At 43.5% G+C, this 18,883-nt stretch overlaps 1 protein-coding gene across 6 annotated transcripts in view; it reads right to left on the bottom strand.

The window, feature by feature from the left end:
* Positions 1 to 18,883, bottom strand: part of KIAA0513 — a 59,598-nt gene that overhangs the window by 12,119 nt on the left and 28,596 nt on the right. For 5 of the 6 annotated variants that reach the window (XM_082232973.1, XM_082232978.1, XM_082232975.1 and 2 more), the window contains exons 2-8: positions 10,998 to 11,507; positions 3,706 to 3,805; positions 2,977 to 3,050; positions 2,236 to 2,306; positions 1,122 to 1,329; positions 533 to 573; positions 244 to 328 (exon numbers count right to left, since the gene is read on the bottom strand). In XM_082232973.1, the coding sequence (XP_082089099.1) occupies positions 244 to 328; positions 533 to 573; positions 1,122 to 1,329; positions 2,236 to 2,306; positions 2,977 to 3,050; positions 3,706 to 3,805; positions 10,998 to 11,350 (932 nt within the window). In that variant the 5' untranslated portion in view covers positions 11,351 to 11,507. Of the gene's footprint in view, positions 1 to 243; positions 329 to 532; positions 574 to 1,121; positions 1,330 to 2,235; positions 2,307 to 2,976; positions 3,051 to 3,705; positions 3,806 to 10,997; positions 11,508 to 17,229; positions 17,400 to 18,883 lie in introns of those variants that run through there. The other variant, XM_082232974.1, reaches the window with a different exon arrangement.

Here is an 18,883-nt window from a genome sequence, read left to right as displayed (position 1 = left end):
ATGGGCATTGCTATTCAAATAGTGTGCATGCACCACATCTTGTGATTATGTGGGGCAGGGCTTACCCAATATTTTATTCAAGTTGGCACCCCTGACTGAGACTAACAAATGAGGGAGCTGACAGACTGCACCAGGTTGGCTGTAAGTAAGAAGGTAGGCAGGTGGGGGTTGGCTGAGGACAGGCTGAGGTTGGTGGGGCAGTGCCCCAGTCATCCTATTGAACCAGCCTCCACTTGCTCTTACCAGATGGGCTGTTGCTTCAGGTGCATGTACAGGTAGATCTTCTCTCCTGTTTTTTCTTCCTCCTCCTCAGGACTGTACAGCGAAACTGCAAAGGAGAGATATGTGATATTGGTGGTGGTGGGGAATTTGTGCATACACATATACATAATCTTCAGATAAAGACCAGACAGTGCCTTAGATTCCTGCCAGGTATCCCAGCTCTCCAGGACCTGAAACACCTGTTTTCTATGAGCATTATAAACAGATTTTTAAACAACAACAGCATAGACATATTATTATTGCTGCTTACCTGATTTGTGGATTCTCTCTCTTGGTTTGCCTTCATCATCCCTAGAAGCAAACACACAGGTACTATTTGGTTAAACGTAACATCATTTTGGGAGGGGAGTTTGGAAGCACTGCAAGTAGTTTGTTCTACGAATTGCTTAGAAGTATAATCTTCCTACTACACAGATGAAGCCAAGTTAGCCTGCTATGCAAGCCTTGCCCTAAAAGGGGGTGGGGTGGGTGACTTTAAATCAACCAGTTAATTAATAAAGTGGGAAAGGGCTGTAGCTCAGTGGCAGAGCTTCTGCTCTGCCTGCACAAGGTCCCAGGTTCAATCCCCAGCCTCTCCAGGTAGGGCTAGGGGAGACACACAAACGCTGCGGTCTAAAATCCTGGACAGCCACTGCCAATCCGGCACAAGGCAGCTTCCTATGTTCCTGGGACCACCAAGACCGATAGCGGCATATAAACAAGATTATCTTGAGTAGAGCAGAGGCGGTGGTGCTCAGGGGTACTTAAGCCAGGTCTGGCGTTGTGGCTCCACTAAAGGTGCTGTGGATGTTCTCAACACAGTGCAGGGGAAATCCGGCTACCCCTAGAACTGGACTCACTCAGCTTTCTTGGGCCCGGGCCCCTTTAGCTTGCTTTCAAAGCTCCCAAAGAAGCCTTTCACGTTCTCCGTCTTTGCCGACGTGTTCTTCAGGAGCCGCTCCGCAATGTCCTTCTTCTCGGCCAGCCAGCTGTTTGCGGACTTCAGGTAGGAGTCAATGCTTCCAGTGGGCTTCTCCTTGGACTCGATGGGCAGCGCTTGGGGCTTACCTACCGAAATGCAACCAGGGAGCAGGAAAGAGAAACAGAGGGAGTAAGGCAGGGGACCTGAGGCCTCTGTGGGTCGAATGTGGCCCTCCAGCCCTCTTGATCTGGCCCTCAGAACTCAATGCTCCTGGGCCCTGCTCCGTGCTCTCCTCAAGAGCATTTTCCTGACTGGAATGTGTTCTTGAATTGTAACAATGCCCATTGCTTGCCCAGATGGAGGACACGTGTGTAGGTTTATGCAGAAACCTCAGACTTTTCAATGCAGCAAGGTAAGAATCATACCTGATGCTCCACCCACTTTAGCCTCTGGCCCCACGCACCTCTGGCACAAGGCCCCCTTAAGGTTGCTCATAAGTGAATGTGGCCCTTGAGCTAAAAAAAGTGGTCCCCACCCCTGACTTAAAGGAGCACCACTCCTCCTAAAGATCAATGCTCAAGAGAGACTGGTTTGTTCTCTTTCCCCCACCCTAAGTTTTTGCTTTTTAACTAAAAAGCAAGATACTAGCCCTCAGTGATTAGTGTCACACTTAAAAATGGATGTCAAAAACCAGGGCACATGGTTGGTAACATGGAAGCAACCAACAAGAAGCTAAAAATCATTATGCTTCCTGGCTCTCATCTATTTCTGAAACCTCATAGTAAGCCTGCAACTTATGCAGGCGTTATGTTCTGGGGATTGTGCCCAAAGCCAAAACTGTGTGTAGTTAAGACACATTGGGTGCAATGGCGGGTCAAATGTAAAGGATTAGTTCACTATTCTGAGGTTCTCACAAACGACTCCCAGGATGCTATTCCTATAGCAATGCTTCTTGCAAGGTACTCTTGCTCCTTTGCTGAAGACGAACAAATTGCCCCAGGACATTTTCCCACTCCACACAGAAATTTCAGCAAGAAGGAACTGCCCTTTACCAATATAGTAATAAGTAAAGCACATGGTCATCAGGTTCTTAGCAGGGCTGAAATCATCCATCTGGTAACACCTGAAAAAAAAGGAAAGAATAAAGTTGCTGAAATATGAAGAAGAAACAGAGCAACACTCGGTGGTGATTAGTGTCCATGGGACTGAATGCAGGGAGTCCAACTGTGGGCAGAGGCAACTAAATCCACTTTCCCCCCATTCTCTTCCGTGCTGCATTCTACAAGGGCAACACTGAGACTAAGGAGGAGGAAGCAGACTGCCAGGGCCACCCCCTGGATATATTGTAAACAGGAAGGCAGGCCAGTGGATGCTGTTTGAGGGCAGACGGAATTCAGTGGGGCAGTGCCCATTCTCCCTAATATTTATTCAATTCATTTATATTCCAAGGATCTCAAGGTGGTGTACATAGACCAGCCTTCGCTGCCAGAACTGAAGAACGGCCAGGTGGGTCTATACATGGCTTTTACGGAAAGCTGCATGGATCACAGCCATGTGCAAGTCATCTCCAGTTGCCCAAGTGGTACAGTGGTTAGAGCAACCATCGCTACCATGATGCCCTCCAGATGTTTTGAGCTACGCCTCTCATCAGCCCCACCCAACTGTCCAAGGTGGCCTGCAGGGAGAGGTGGAGGAAGGAAGAATTCCACTCGCCAGCTGGATTCAGTTCCCCACCCCCTGCTGTAAAGGCAGAAGACCCTGTAGCCTCCATGCCGACACCTGCTGTTACTCACTCAAAGAGGACCACAGCAAAGGATTGTACCAGTCGATAGAAAGTCTGCTCTGAGACACACTTGGAATTGCAGCGCTGTGAGGAAACAGGGAAAGTCAAGAGTGTTAAGATTGGATACAGATGTACCTAGAAACAGATGTAGGGCTGCCGTTCTACTTTTTTTTGGCTGCGGAGGAAACAGCTCTGCTCCTCTGTTGGTGCACATACAGCCTCTGGATCAACAACCGTCTCCAGCCTAAGCTTTAAGGCAGGCCATCTGCTTTGCTTTCCATTTTTTCTCCCCTCTGAGTGCCTGTCATGTTTCGAAAGCTGCTCTCAGAAGGTGGCTTTGCAATTAAGACAAGAGCTGGCCAATCAGCCTGGTGGCCCAGCCTTGCTCTGAGAAGGGAGGAGGTAGCTTTGCCACTGATATAAGGTCTAGCCAATCAGGAAGTTGTGCAAATCCAGCTTCTGTTTGACGTGGAAAAAGTTTCACCCTATGCAGGGTTTTTAAAATGATGGTATGCAGAGGTGAGCAGATGAGACTCTTCCATGTAGGAATACAGCAATGCAATAAAGCAAAAGGTGACTCTGAAATGGCCTGGAATGCCCTGTACATTCCACTAGGAATAGGGCCCACTATTTGATTGTGTGAACAGTTGTCAAGAGGCACACGCAAGCACAAAAAGCAAAGGGCCTCAAGAGCGCACAATCCACACCAGCCAGAGTTGCGTCCTGAACGACTCCTTACCTGAGCGCTCACGTATCTGGCAAACCATTCCCTGCCTTTTGCATTCTCCCCACTGCAGAGTTCTCCAAACTTGGCTTTCTCCTCTTGGTCAAATTCCTCTCTGGAATCACAAAGATACAAAACAAAACAAGTTGGCACTAAGTGTGATACAGAGGGCTGAGACTTTAAGCTGGCAAGTCCCCAAAGCAAATCTCACTGCAGGCAAGAATTGTCAGGGGCCCTGGGCAAATCCCTGCCTGCTCTCAAGTGTCACCACTCTGCAATGTGGTAATAATAGTAATAAGCACAAAAACTAGGTGTTGTACTATAAGCCTTGACCAATGAGCTTGCTTTCTAATTGAGGAGCTTAGTGTCATTACTAGCCTACCTTGCAAGGCTGTCACAAGGAATACAGGAATATTTCATTTTTCACTTTCATTTAAAAGTGCAATAGTTTCTACACCTTCAAATACATAAGTAGCCGCCTTCTACTGAGTCAGGCAATTGATCCCTCTAGCTCAGTTCTGTCGACACTGACTGGCAGCAGTGGCATTCCCAGTCCTACCTGGAGATGCTAGGGATTGAAGCAGGGATGTTGTGTATGCAAAAAAGATGCTTAGGTGTGCCTCACAATGATGGCAGATTGACATGCACAAGAGAAAGGACCGTTGGATTCTTTGTGCTTGTAAATCTGCCATTGTGCCTCACTCTTGATTGGGTTTGCGGCTGCCTATGAAATCCATCCTCCACACAAATTGTATCTGATTTTGTATGTGCAGAGCATCACTGTCCTCTTTTTTTTTTGCTGTTGCCGTTTGCTCTTTTACTTCTGGTTTCTCCTTTATGTTACGACTTGCAACAAAACTGGGAGAAATGCAGCGGTTTCCTGTTGAATTGTGGTTTTGCCTTCAGCCACCAGGTGGCACTAAACTCGTTTCGAACAATGTACTAAATGGAGGGGGAGGCAGAACTTTAGAGGAGGAAGAAAAAAGTACGTAATGAAAAGTGAACTTGGGGTAGGGGAAATAAATTCAAGTAAACTGCTTCAGCTCTTACCAGTCCGAAAGTGCACCAATATTCTTTATCAGGAGCCAACGGGGAATTAACACGTTAATAAATCATCCTTTTGAGCAGGACTAGGGGACCCCTCAAAGTCTCCCCAGGCCACACCACTTCTCCCCTCACTGGCTCTGCTTTGCACCTTCCCTGAGTGTTTTTGCCAGGCTGGATTTTGTCCGTGAACTCTGCTGATGCCTCTTGCTTCCATGGATGGCAGGTAGGGAGGGGTGCATGAATTTGTGCAGAGACTAACCTAGTACACAAAAGTGACTTTGACATTCATCCCCCTGCCCACTTTTACCCTCCACTCACGCCTGCCCCTGGCACGCAGCCCCCAGCAGATTGCCCAGAAGGGAATATGACCTTTGGGTTGAAAAGGGTTATGCGCCCTCCCCAAGTTTATTTATTTATTTTTATTAAATGTGCAGCAAGACTAACAAAGAATTTGAGGCTTTTGATTTCGAGCATTGCCATTCTTCTCTTTTTGCATGCAGGGGGCAGGCCACCTCGCCAAGCGGCAACATTCAACCGTGAACGGAGATTATGCAAGCTGCCAGTGTCAGTTTTGCACAAGAACATTCCTTCTGGGGTAGGATCCCCAAACTGGCCACGCAGAGCGGGGGGGGGGGGCGCAAACGGAAAGGCACTTGCCCCCAGTGTTGACATTCAAATCGTTTTAATTTGGGCCAGGGTGAGTCACGGCAGATTTGCTAAATTGCTTAAATTAAGTGGAATTGTTTAAAAGCGCACACACACACAGAGTCAACATCAGCTGCAGCAGCTGAAGCCTCCACTCTGCATCTGGGTGATGCAGCCCCAAAGTCCCCAGGCAGCAATTGTTAAGTCGAGAGAGAAGCATGACTCAGTGGGAGAGATGTGTCACAGCCAGCCAACATTTCTTTTCAACGGGAACACAGAGCGGGGAAGGGGGCTTGCTGCACCCGGGGGGGGAGTGAAGGATCCAGCACCAAGCTGTCTCCCCCCCCCCCTCTTTCTGCAAAGCGAATGCAAGGAAAGAAATTCAGGTTCCTGGCCTCACTACCAAACATTTGCCCACCAGCACCCTCTGGGGTGCATTGGATTGAACCCTGAGTTAGTCCTACACAGAGGAGAGCCATTAAAAAATAAGAGACACAACTAACATTGATTGATTAATTTACGTAGGTCTACTCTGACTGGATATAATACTGGCTGTTTATTTCCATCTTACAAGTTGGAAACTGGTGCCATCGTAGAAAAACCTGGTACTTTAGCCAGCAAATGAAGTCTTTGAGGGCGTGAATCTGGGGAAATGGGGAATGGTTGCCTAGATTACATTTAAGGTTGCTCTGGATTGGTCTGAGCAACGTACAGCCAGCTCAAAGAAGCTCTACGGCAGCCTTCCCCAACATGGTGCCTCTTGATTACCCTCCAATCTAAAGAAGAGAGAGATAAAATTCTGAGCTGGCACTACAAGAAGACTTTGGTAATACACCAGTCAAGAGTGGAAATATTTAAAGATATTCCAAAACACTTTCTGGACCTCAGGTCTGACTTTGGAGATTTGGTTGGTCTGCTGAGAAGGAACAAAATCATCTTCAGGTGGGAATTCTCTCAAGGCCTATCCTTCAGCTTTAAAGGAAGGAAAATAAAAATAAAATCAGTAGATGATAAAATAAAGATTCTGTCTAAATACGAAGAAGATTTGCAGAAGGGAATTGGAAAGGAGCCAGCAGCACTGGACAGAGGATTAATAGATAGAGGATCAGAGCTAAGAGCATTGGAGAAAAGGTCACAAACGTTGGATATATCGACATTATCTTTTGGATTGGACCCCCCAGCGAAAATCCCAACACCACCACCAACAGAAGAGGAGCAAGCATTGGGTGCAGTTGGGGGGACACCAAAGTAACCATATGATGGCGCTGCAGGTCTTGAGTTGGAATGTTAATGGACTGAACTCCCCTGAAAGGAGGCGGAGAGTATTTCATTTATTGAAAAAAGAACATTTGGACTTGATTTGTTTACAAGAAACACATGTGATTAGGCTACACAGGAAGTTATTGATTAATAAAAGATTAGGCCAAGAACTTATTTCATCGGATAAAGTTTAAAAAAGAGGAGTGGTCATTTATGCAAAGAAGAGCCTATCACCAAAATTTATATTTAAAGATGATCAAGGAAGATTTGTTGCAATTGAAATTCAATCGCAAGGAGAAAATTTTTTGATAGTAGGTATCTATGCACCAAATGAAGGAAAATCGGAATTTTTCAAGAAGTTACATGAGACTCTGATGGACTATTTGGATTATAATATGATTTTGATGGGAGATATGAATGGTGTGGTGTCTACAAATATGGACAAGGCACAGAGACAGGTTACTAAGGATGGAAGATTACCAAAAACCTTTTTTGATATGACAGAAAGCATGGATTTAGTTGATATTTGAAGAACAAAGAACCCCTTGGGAAGAGAGGGAACCTTCTTCTCTGAGGCTAAAATGACATGGACAAGAATTGACCAAATCTGGGTAACGAGAGGACTGGCTCCGAAAACTAGCAAAGTGGAAATTTGCCCCAAAATTTGCTCCGACCATAATGCCGTGAAGATGGAAATGAAATTGATGCCAATTGGTTCTTTTAGATGGAGGATGAATGATACTCTGTTTAGGAGTGAAAAATTCATGAAGAAGGCCCAAAAAACTTTGAGAGACTATTTTGAGATAAATATGAACACTACTGTGGAAAAAAGAGTAATTTGGGATGCAAGTAAAGCGGTTATGAGAGGATTTTTGATACAACAGAATGCAATCAAGAAGAGGATTCAAAATGAGAAAAAAGACAAAATTCTGGAAAAAATAAAGGAAGGAGAGAAGAAATTGAAAGTGAAACCAAAGTCGCAGGAGATTTTGAAAGAGATAAAATTACATCAAGTACAATATATGAAAATGATGAACCAGGAAATAGAATGGAAGATCAAACAGATGAGACAAAAGACATTTGAATCGGCAAATAAGTGTGGGAAATTGTTGGCATGGCAAATGAAAAAAAGACAAAAACTCAACACCGTCACGAATTTGGAAGTGGAAGGAAAGATTATACAGAACCCAGTGGAAATTAGAAAGTGCTTCCAGAGGTACTTTAAACAACTATATACACAGGAGAAACAGAAAGAAATGGACATTGATAAATTTTTGGAAAAGAATGGATTACAACAAATTTCCCAAGAAAACAAGCTAATGTTGAATTATAAAATAAGGGAACAAGAAGTAGAAGGGGCTATCCAGAATATGCAATTGGGTAAATCCCCAGGGCCGGATGGACTGACTTCAAGATATTATAGATCTTTGAAAGAATGGTTAATACAACCTTTAAAGGAAGTCTGCAATGAAATATTGGAAGGGAAACGGGCACCAGAGTCGTGGAAGGAAGCTTACATCACACTTATACCGTAAACAGAGACTGAAAAGACACAGCTTAAGAACTACCGCCCCATATCATTGCTCAATGTGGATTATAATTTTTTTGCAGATATTTTGGCTAAAAGATTAAAAAAGGTGTTAGCAGAAGAAATTCATAAAGACCAAGCTGGCTTCCTCCCGGGCAGACACTTGTCCGATAGCACGAGGAATATAATTAATATTTTAGAAAAATTACAAGTGAAGATTAATACTAAAGCAGTTTTGATATTTGTGGACGCGGAGAAAGCCTTTGACAACATTTCTTGGAGTTTTATGAAGAAAAATTTATTGGGGATGGGGGTCGGTCAAGGCTTTGGAAACGGTATAGGTGCAATTTATTCAGAACAGAAGGCTAAATTAATTGTAAATAATGTGGTGACAGAAGAATTTAAGATTGAGAAAGGAACACGACAAGGTTGCCCAATCTCTCCATTACTTTTTATATCAGTCCTAGAGGTTTTGTTAAATATGATTAGAAGGGACCAATTGGTAAAAGGTATACAAGTGGGAGCTAAACAGTACAAATTGAAAGCATTTGCAGATGACCTGGTATTGACTTTACAGGAGCCAGAATCTAGTACCAAAAGAGTATTAGAACTGATTCAAGAATTTGGTCAGGTTGCAGGTTTTAAGTTGAATAAGATGAAAACTAAGGTTTTAGAGAAGAATCTAACTGAGATTGAGAGAGAGAAGTTTCAGAAGGAGACAGGATTGACACTGGTCAAGAAAGTGAAATATTTATGGGTTAACATGACTGCTAAGAATGTGAATTTATTTAAGGATAACTATGAAAAATATTGGAAAAGGATTTAGAAACATGGTCAAGTCTGAAGTTATTGTTGCTAGGCTGAATCGCTGTGATTAAAATGAATGTATTGCCAAAAATGCTGTTTTTGTTTCAAACATTGCAAATCTTGGACAAAATGGACTGTTTCAAGAAGTGGCAGAGAGATATCTCTAGATTTGTCTGGCAGGGCAAGAAGCCTCGTATAAAATTTAAGATATTAACTGATGCTAAAGAAAGAGGTGGATTTGCCCTGCCGGACCTTAAACTTTATTACGAATCAGCCGCTTTTTGTTGGCTGAGAGAATGGATGCTTCTTGAAAATACCGATGTGTTGTATTTGGAAGGTTTTAATAATGTATTTGGCTGGCATGCATATCTGTGGTATGACAAGGTTAAAGCACATAAAGCGTTTAAAAACCATAATGTCAGGAAAGCACTGTTTAATGTTTGGATAAGATACAAAGATCTGTTAGAAAATAAAACCCCGAGATGGCTGTCACCAATGGAAGCAAAGGCTCAGAAAAAACTCAATATGGAGGCTCCAGTATTCTGGAGCAAGAGGGAGATAGACTAAAACTGCAGAGTTTTGAAAAATTAAAAAATAGAGTGCGAGATTGGCTTCATTATTATCAAATAATGGAGGCATACAATATGGACAAAAAACTAGGCTTCCAGGTAGAAAAATCAAAATTGGAAACAGAATTGTTAGACCCTAAAGTTAAGAATTTGTCAAGAATGTATAACTTGCTGTTGAAATGGAATACTCAAGATGAAACGGTGAAATCTGCTATGATTAAATGGGCACAAGATGTTGGACACAATATTATGATGGCTGACTGGGAACAGTTATGGACCACAGGTATGAAGTTTACGGCATGTAATGCCTTAAAAGAGAATTTAATGAAAATGATCTATAGGTGGTACATAACACCAGTCAAGCTTGCAAAAATCTATCATTTACCTGATAACAAATGTTGGAAATGTGGGGAGACTGAAGGTACATTCTTTCACCTTTGGTGGACATGCCCAAAGATTAAGGCATTCTGGGAGATGATTTATAATGAAATGAAAAAGGTATTTAAATATATCTTTCTGAAGAAACCAGAGGCCTTTCTCCTGGGCATGGTCGGCCAATTGATGCCAAAGAAAGATAGAACTTTTTTCATGTATGCCACAACAGCAGCAAGAATACTCATCACAAAGCACTGGAAGACACAAGATCTACCCACCAGGGAAGAATGGCAGATGAAGCTGATGGACTACATGGAACTGGCGGAAATGACTGGCAGAATTCGAGACCAGCGAGAAGAGTTGGTGGAAGAAGATTGGAAAAAATTTAAAGTATATTTACAAAAATATAGTAAAATTAATGAATGTTAGAAGGATGTTGGAATGAAGTTACATGGTTTTAGCAGAAATGTTATTAAGAATTAAGTAAAAATGGGTTGTTAATGGGTCAAAGGGTAAAATTTAAGGTCAGATCGGGTTAAGGTAATTTATAGAACAAAAATTGAGAAAGATGGAAAGGATTTGTTGAAACAGCTAAATTGAATTAGAATACAAAAAAGGGAGGTGTGAGGAGGTCGATGAAACAAGTAAATGAAAGATAAGGATATGGAAATACGGGATGTGTTTTTAAAATGTTTTTGTTTTTGTTCTTTTTTCCCCCCTCATTGTTGTGCTGTATTGTTTTTATTTTGTTTTTTATTGCTTTTTGATGTATTGTATTGTAACTTTTTAATCTCTTTCTTTTTTTCTCTTTTTTTCTGTAATTGTTAAACTTTTAATAAATATCATTTAAAAAAAGAAAAAAGAAGCTCTATGGCAGCCTTCCCCAACATGGTGCCTCTTGAGATATTTTGGACTGCAATTCCCAGCATCCCTGAACAATGGTCACGCTGGCTGGGGCTGATGGGAGTTGCAGTGTAAAAAAAGAACTGGGGACCTCCTGCAGGGAGAGAGTTGGCCGACAATCCCACAATCCCAGCATGCACCTGCTCACAGCATCCTGCTGCTCAAACACTCACCCTCCCGTGAAGATCTTCTCTACGTACTGCCTGATGAACTCCCGCTGCTCTGCTGTCACTTCGTCCTTGGCGGACTCTGTGCTCTGGTTAGATGAGTAGGACTCCGAGGAGGAGCGGCGGTGGTTGTTCCAGCTGTGATGGGTGGGCGAGTCCGTTGTGTCGTTCTCGCTGTCGGCAGATTCCGTCGCGTCGCTCTCTTCCGCCACTGTGGCCGTGTCACCCGCCAGGTGATCCAGCAGCCCGTTGCCATTGGTGGAAGGAGGAGCAGCAGGGACGGATTCGGAGGTGTCGGTGGTGGAAGGTTCAGAGTCAAAGTCAATGAGGTTCCCCACAGGGACATCCATGGCCTCCATAGCTCAAGGGGCCTAATACCATGGATCGGGGGTGTGGCTCAATTTCCCTATCAGGGAAATGTGAAGGCCATTGGGAGATGAGCAGGAAAATACGGAGCCAGTGATTGGTCCACTTCCAACCAAAGCCTACTCTTTATCCTAGGCTCTTTCAAGGCATCTGAAAAAAAGCAAACACAGAGCAACTCATTATCAATAATTAATTAGTAAACTCTGCTTATCAACAATAATCTCAGCAGCAAGAGCCACGCATTGTAATTGCACAACAAAATTTGGCAACCCCTGCCACGTATTTTGACTTACTATTCCAGACAAGGACTTCCAAGGCGGCCCAGGGAAAGAATGAATAGGGCATTTGGCCACTTGGTGAACACTTAAATTAAGAGTTAAGTTTAATGCAGATTGAAACTTCCCTCCCAGGGCTGGCAAATGTCATTTGTTTAATGCAATTAAGTATGGAGACAGAACGAACTTTTATGGAGTGCTTAGGAGCAAAGCAGCCTCTTTAAAACAGTCTCTCTTGATTAGAATCCATTGAACCACTTATAGGCATATGCTTTTTAAAAAAGGGGGGAGATGACTGCAATTATACAGAAATACTTTTTTGTTTTTTGTTTCTGAAGGCACGCATCCAAGATTGCGTTGCACTTACTAAAACAGCATTTCCCCACATAAGCTGCAGTCTGAGCTTGCAAAAGCTTTCCCATCTCCCCAGACCCAATAGTCTTGATCAATAGGCTCCCGAGTAGATCCCATTTCCCAAACCATGTAAAATTTTGCAGGCTTTAAAGTCCTGCACATGCTTTCCTTTGTCAAAAATTCTGAAGGCCAAGCTTTGCAGCAATTCAAGGCCTGAGACCATTTTTGCGTGGAGCTCTGCATGATTAAAAATGCAGAGGTTCTGAGTCAAGGTCAAAACACTAGAGTTCGGGTGGTCATCCTCTGGCCCAAGGCCCAGCAGGGTTTACAACTTAGCCCACGAGTTCTTTTTCTTAAAACCATGCCCACCTCTGAATCAGCTCCACTCCAATGGGCATGTGGGTGGCATTCAATTCTGTACTGGCTCTGCGCAACAGTTCCCTATAGCAGGTTAAATCTCCCCATTAGCTAATGTTTAAGGTTTGTGTGATTTTAAGGTTAATTCCTGCTCAGTTTTGCAGGATTCAGAGCAAATTCTTTCCTGACGAGGAAGGGCTTTTGCAAGCTTAAAAAAGGGCTTTTCCTCTGTTTCAGCAAGCACTCTAGGACTCAAATTGCCAAATCACCTGACGCCCTTGTGACACCAGGTGAATGACATGTGAGCAACCCCACCCTCCTGTCAAATTTGGCCCCTGAGGCCCATCCTAATAAGGAACTGCTCCACGGAGCCAAAATGTCCCCCATCCCAACACCACTACCTCATGCTGGCTCTCTAGAGACACATAAATAAAATGCTGCCATATTATTTTCATCAAATGACTAGAAGTTGCAAAAATGAAACTGTCTTACTTCATAAATCCCCTTTCAAGGTGTCCTTCACAGCTGCTCCCCCTCCTCCCCTTGCAAACTGCACTTAGTTAATTAGGGTGCAACTGAATCAGTTCAGTGCTTATAAGAGTGTTTAAAGAATGAGTCTGCAAGACTGCCGGAGAAGTGCCAAGTTTAGTTTCAAGATCTATGAAAGACAAAGTTCTGCTCTGGATGCATCAAATTGTAGCACAGTGAGCCTTCTGTCTTTCGGCACTCAGGCCAGATAGCCGAGAGGGGTTCTTGGTGGCTCCTCCAGCAGATTGGCCAGACCTTAAGCATCAACATCTTGAGCTAAGCAAAGACTTAACAGGTTGGACTCTACTTTAGATGGAATCAACTTTATTCCTATGCTAAGGGGGGGGGGAGAGAGAGAGAGAGAGAGAGTCCTTTTACTTGTTACTTGGACCTTGTTATGCTTGGAACAAACACTGCCAAAAAAAAAAAATAATACTGCAGGAGCTGTCCAGAGTGCTGTTAATGTAATGCATTAAAGGAAAATATTATGAAAATGGTTTATAGGTGGTACATGACCCCAGTCAAACTGGCAAAAATCTACCATTTGCCCGATAATAAATGTTGGAAATGTAGAGAGACTGAAGGTACCTTTTATCACCTCTGGTGGACGTGCCCGAAGATTAAGGCTTTCTGGGAAATGATCTATAATGAAATGGAAAAGGTACTTAAATGTACTTTTCCTAAAAAGCCAGAGGCCTTTCTCTTGGGCATTGTCGGCCAATTGGTGTCTAAAGGGGATAGAACTTTTTTTATGTATGCCACAACAGCAGCAAGAATACTTATCGCGAAGTATTGGAAGACACAAGATCTACCCACTTTGGAAGAATGGCAGATGAAAGTGATGGACTATATGACATCGGCTGAGATGACAGGCAGAATCCGTGACCAACGAAAGGAGACGGTGGAAGAAGATTGGAGAAAATTTAAAAGTTACCTTAAGGACTATTATAAACTCAATGAATGCTAAAGTGTTGTGGTTTTTAGAGACAAAGGGATACAGTGGTATAAGGTCAGAATATAGAGAAGACTAAGATGACAGAGGTTGGAAGTAACAATTGGGAGTTGCTAAAAATAATGGACATTGGGATGCAGAAAGGGGGGGGGAGGGGAAGTCCAAGAAAAGAAGTTTATGAAAATATGGTATGAAACTATACGTGTATGTTTGTCTTTTTAAGTGTTTGTTGGTTATTTAAAAACTTTGTAAAACCAATAAAAATTTTATATATATAAAAAAAAACAGAGTGCTGTTAAGGCTCTCCACTTCTCCAATTATTTTAATATACTCTGGCTTTCCACTCTTGTGCCAAGGATCTCAAGGCAGATGTGGGGAACTAGGTGGAGAACAAAGAGACGAGTGTGTAAATTAGTGGGGGGGGGGAGTGTTGAAATCTCTGGCTTTTGCATAGCAAGAATGTAGCCTATTTTAGTTTATTTTTACATTTACATCCCACCTTTGCTCCAAGGAGCTCAAGGCAGCATACATGGTTCTCCTCCATCTCCATTTCATCCTATCAACAACCCTGTGAGGTACGTTAGGCCAAGAGACTGACTGGCCCAAGGCACATTTCACTGCTGAGTGGGGATCTGAGCCCTGGTCACCCAGTTCCTAGTCCAACACACTAACCACTACACTGCGCTGGCCTTCTGTACCGAGGTGAGTGTCATGCCCATTGCTCTGCTCATTTATACCTCAGGGCCCTGCCCACCCCTGGCATATGTCCCCACTCCCCCAAAAGGAAGCCCCCAAGGGAATGTGTCCCTCTCCATCCCTGTTCTATTGGCTCAGCAGCAATCCTGGCCCACATCCATTGCAAAACCAACCCCTTGTATGTCTGCTCTCCCAAACTGCATCAGCTGATCCCAAAACTTCAAACAACAGTGAGATGCTTCCACATTCTTCCAACAGATGGTCTGATTTATTTTATTTATTTCACAAAATTTATATGCTGCTTGACTGTTAACCCCCCCAAAAAAAATAAAACCTCAAATTAGATTACAAAAAGAATAAAACAAAGAAATTATAAGTAAAAACAAATTAAAAACAACTATTTTAAACATGCAAAAGTAATTAAAACAAAGAAATTATAAGTAAAAACAAATTAAAAACAACTATTTTAAACATGCAAAAGTAATTAAAACAAACAATAAGCTAAGAACTTGATTAAAACACATGTAAACATCTTACATATCTGGGCAGACGTGCCTAAATGCAGGCACTGAAAAGGGCATAGTGAAGGTGCCTGCCTGGTATCAATAGGCAGGGAGTTCCAAAGTGTAGGTGCAGCCACATTAAAACATTGGGTTTTTTAAACAAATGAGGAACAAGTATTATGTGGCACTGCACTAGTTCTGCAGATCAAAGAGGTTCAGGTGAGAATATCTATGGGGTTAGATGACCTGGCAGGCGAGTCTTAAAATGTACCTTATACCTAAGGTAGCAAAGCAATTTACAACAAAATCCAGAGTCACACATTTCTTCATGACAGCAACAGCAGCTTTCCAAAATGGTAACCGGAAGACAGGTTTGAGCAGCTGAAATAATTAAAACAGGCGGCCCCCTCCGTAATCAGCTAATTGACTGCATATCTGGGGTTAAGGACACAGAGCCCAACCAAGACTGACACCGAATTAGCCCAGATAGTTAAGGAAAATACCAGCTGAATCTCTGGATGTTTTCCAGGAAAGGGCAGAAGCTGGAGTCACCCCCATTAGTAGTACACCTGATCAATGCCTGCAAGGAAGCTGCATCTTCTTAACAGAGCAATGAGAACCTGCCACCCACGCCAGAGTTTCTTAACATCAAACACAATGTGAAAAAACCGCAATGGCTCCAACCACTACCAGTTTCTGTACTAAGGATTTGAAAACTTGCTGACCCAGCTGCAGGGTTCCAGAGTGATCAGCCATGGCATTAAGCGTGGCGCCAAACCAGCAAAAACACAATCTTTATGGAGACGTCAAGGGATTAGTAAAGGAATTCAATAAACCTTTTTAAACCATGACTTAAAACACAAAAATTCCTCCTCTCAAGTCTAAATTCTGCAATTCAAATTAACAAGCAAGCATGTTTTGCATAATTTATTTTGCAGATCGTTAGGCCGTGGCAGCTGCCTCCTTCCTCCCCCTTGCAAGATTCCAGCAAATTTTGCTCATACACTTTGAAGCTGGATTCTGCAGCCTTGAGAACTAAATACTTGATTTGTTTTTGTGCACGGGGTGTTAAAATAAAGGCTGTACATCTATTAAAGATGAATTCAGGGGTCCAGTTCAGAATCCCATTTTTCACAGGGTAACCCCAAAATGAATGCAGCTTTGTCAATGTCCCATCACAGCCTCACCAGTTTGCCAAAAATATGCATGTCAGAGGGAAAGGGATATGCTAGAACCTTTCCTCCTAATGAGTTACCTTTCTACGTGCAGGAAATATTTATTTATGAAGATCAGCATTCAACCAAATGTGATCCTGCCTGCAATCTGAAGTCGCATGGTCCAAACCCAACCATTCATATACTGCCTGTGAGACCCAAAAGCTACACCACGATTGCTTACAGTTTGCCTCACTTCTTCTCCCCTCTACAGTAAAATCAGTAAAAGTATAAGAAGAGCCTACTGGATCAGGCCAATGGGCCCATCTGGTCCAGCATCCTGATCTCATAAGGGCCAACCAGTATGTAGGCACTGAATTTTCCATGTAAATTTTGGACTTGTACCATAGTCACTCCCCTGGTTGCCTGTGGCAAGTCAAAACTGCTTATAGATGAGGAAGCTTTACAGAAATGGGTGGTCCTTGTTTTGCTTAGCCCCACAATGACTCACACAGGAATGCATGAGAAGGCAGTAACTCTTAGTCTTTACGTACAGTGGCCTTCCCCACCCTGCAGTGCTGACTGGGGTTGATGGGAGTTGTAGCTCAAAACCCCTGGAAGGTGCCAGGTTGAAAAGGCTGCTGCTTCTTTTTTGGGTAGAATGTTTCATAATAAAACGCCACTGTTCAACTTCAACAAACCCTGTAGGGTGTTACATGCATACACCTGTCTCATATGAGAAAGAAAACAAAGCGGGGACACTGTCAAATAACTACATCATTGAATGCACGTTTAAAGCTTTAACTGTCTGTGACACAGCCTCCCCCTGTGTGAGCAGCTGGAGGCCTGACATAGCATAGCGCCTGTTTATATAGAAAACGATTGTGTTCAGTTTGGCCTGTAACAACCATTCTGTGTTGCATTAGATTCTTGGAAAGACCCACACCCTAAACTTTGCTGGTCCCATAAGGGGCAGAACAAGATTTGAGTTCAGTGAATGACCAAGATTAGAGAGAACACCAAAAAGGTTTTTCCAAAACCCAGTAATCCAACCTGCAGAGCTGGCTGGGGCTGATGGGAGTTCTAGTTCAGAACTCCTGGAGGGTCCAAGGTTGGGAAGGGTTCTTCAGAGGCTCCCCATCTCGGTCCCTGGCTTGGGCAGTGACTCTTGTCTCGATCCTCCTGGCTGCAGGATTTTTCCTCTCTCTCTTTCTCCACTTCCCAGCTTTGTTAAACCTTGAGTTACAGAAGACCCTGCTGCAAGGAGGGAAGGTGACAGGGCAGAAAAGAGTGAGATGGGACTCTGTATCACAAGCACAACAGCTGCAATTTAAGCTGTCTCTCTTCCTTCACAACCTGTATTTAAATGGGTCTTTTCTCCCATCCTCTTTCCCCAAGATGGCAACTTCAAAAAGAATGCCAGGCATCCTAAGCAGAACGAATGGCCTCTGTTCAGCTCAGGCTGTGTGCGCAATGTGTATAATTATGCTGTCAAAAAACCCGGAAGCACATTTGTGCCCTACATGGCGATAAAAAGGGAGCCCAAGCTAACCGACTGGTGCATGTAGGCAGAAGTGGTAACCTCAATGTTGGAAGATTCAGGACTGCCAACAGAAAGTACACAGTTGCATGGTAAAAGCATGGAATTTGCTCCCATTAGAGGTAGTGATGTCCACCAACTTGGATGACTTTAAAAGAGAACTAGAATAATTTGTGGTGGTGGAGGAAGAGGATTTCAATGGCTACTGGCATGATGGCTATGTTCTGTCTCCATTGTTGAAAGCAGCTGCTGGGAATCACAAGAATGCTGTTCCACAACTGGGTCCTGCTTGCAGGTTTCCTGCTGGTGCATCAGGTTGACCACTATGAGAACAGGATGCTGGACTAGATGGGGCTTTGACCTGATCCAGCTGCCAGACTCTTCTTATGTTCTTAGCATTCTTCAGAATGAGCTGGCTGATTGGCCGACAGTGGACAGAGGGACCTCTGCAAGATAAGGTGTCCCCAAATAATCCTTGCTATGACTTTATCCACCCTGTTACACCCTGCTAAGTTCATGGGTGGGGGGACGACTTTGCCCTGGAAAGCTTCTAACTTTAAACTTCTCATGTTCACAGCTCTGTCATCAGCAGATGCTCAATATAGACGGGTGCCAAATGAAAGCTGAAGCACTGCAGGGTGAAGAGCAGCTTTAAGAATGATCTAATCCAAAAGGGCGGCTGATATGCCCAAGTAGGAAATGTACACAATGTGCAGCTGAGAGGCTCGGATTTGGGTCTCGCCTCTCCAACAGGCCAATTCACTCACTATGGCTGCTTACACAGCATGTATTTCACATTCTCTACCCCACCCCTAGAATCCAGTGAACTGTAGTTTTAAGGGTGCTGGGAACTGTAGCTCCATGAAGGGCAAATTATAATTCCCATGACTCTGGGTGGGTTTGGGGAATGTGCCTTAAACATATGGTGTGTGCACAACCTATGACTCAAAGACAGGGAATCTGTAGCTCTGAAGATGTCATTGGACTGCAGCTCCCATCGTCCCTGACCATCACCCATGCTGGCCAAGGCATGATGAGAGTTGTAGTCCAACAACATCTGGGAAGGTCACAGATCCTTAATGTCAGCCCAGGAGGGGAATGGAGAAAAAGCATTTGTTTCCAGAATCCAAGAGTGAAAAGCAAGATCTGATTTCCACAAGGCCTTAC

This window comes from Podarcis vaucheri (genome assembly GCF_965113315.1).
Source record: "Podarcis vaucheri genome assembly, chromosome: 7".
Lineage (NCBI taxonomy): Eukaryota > Metazoa > Chordata > Lepidosauria > Squamata > Lacertidae > Podarcis > Podarcis vaucheri.
This window is presented reverse-complemented; position numbering and strand designations above follow the sequence as displayed.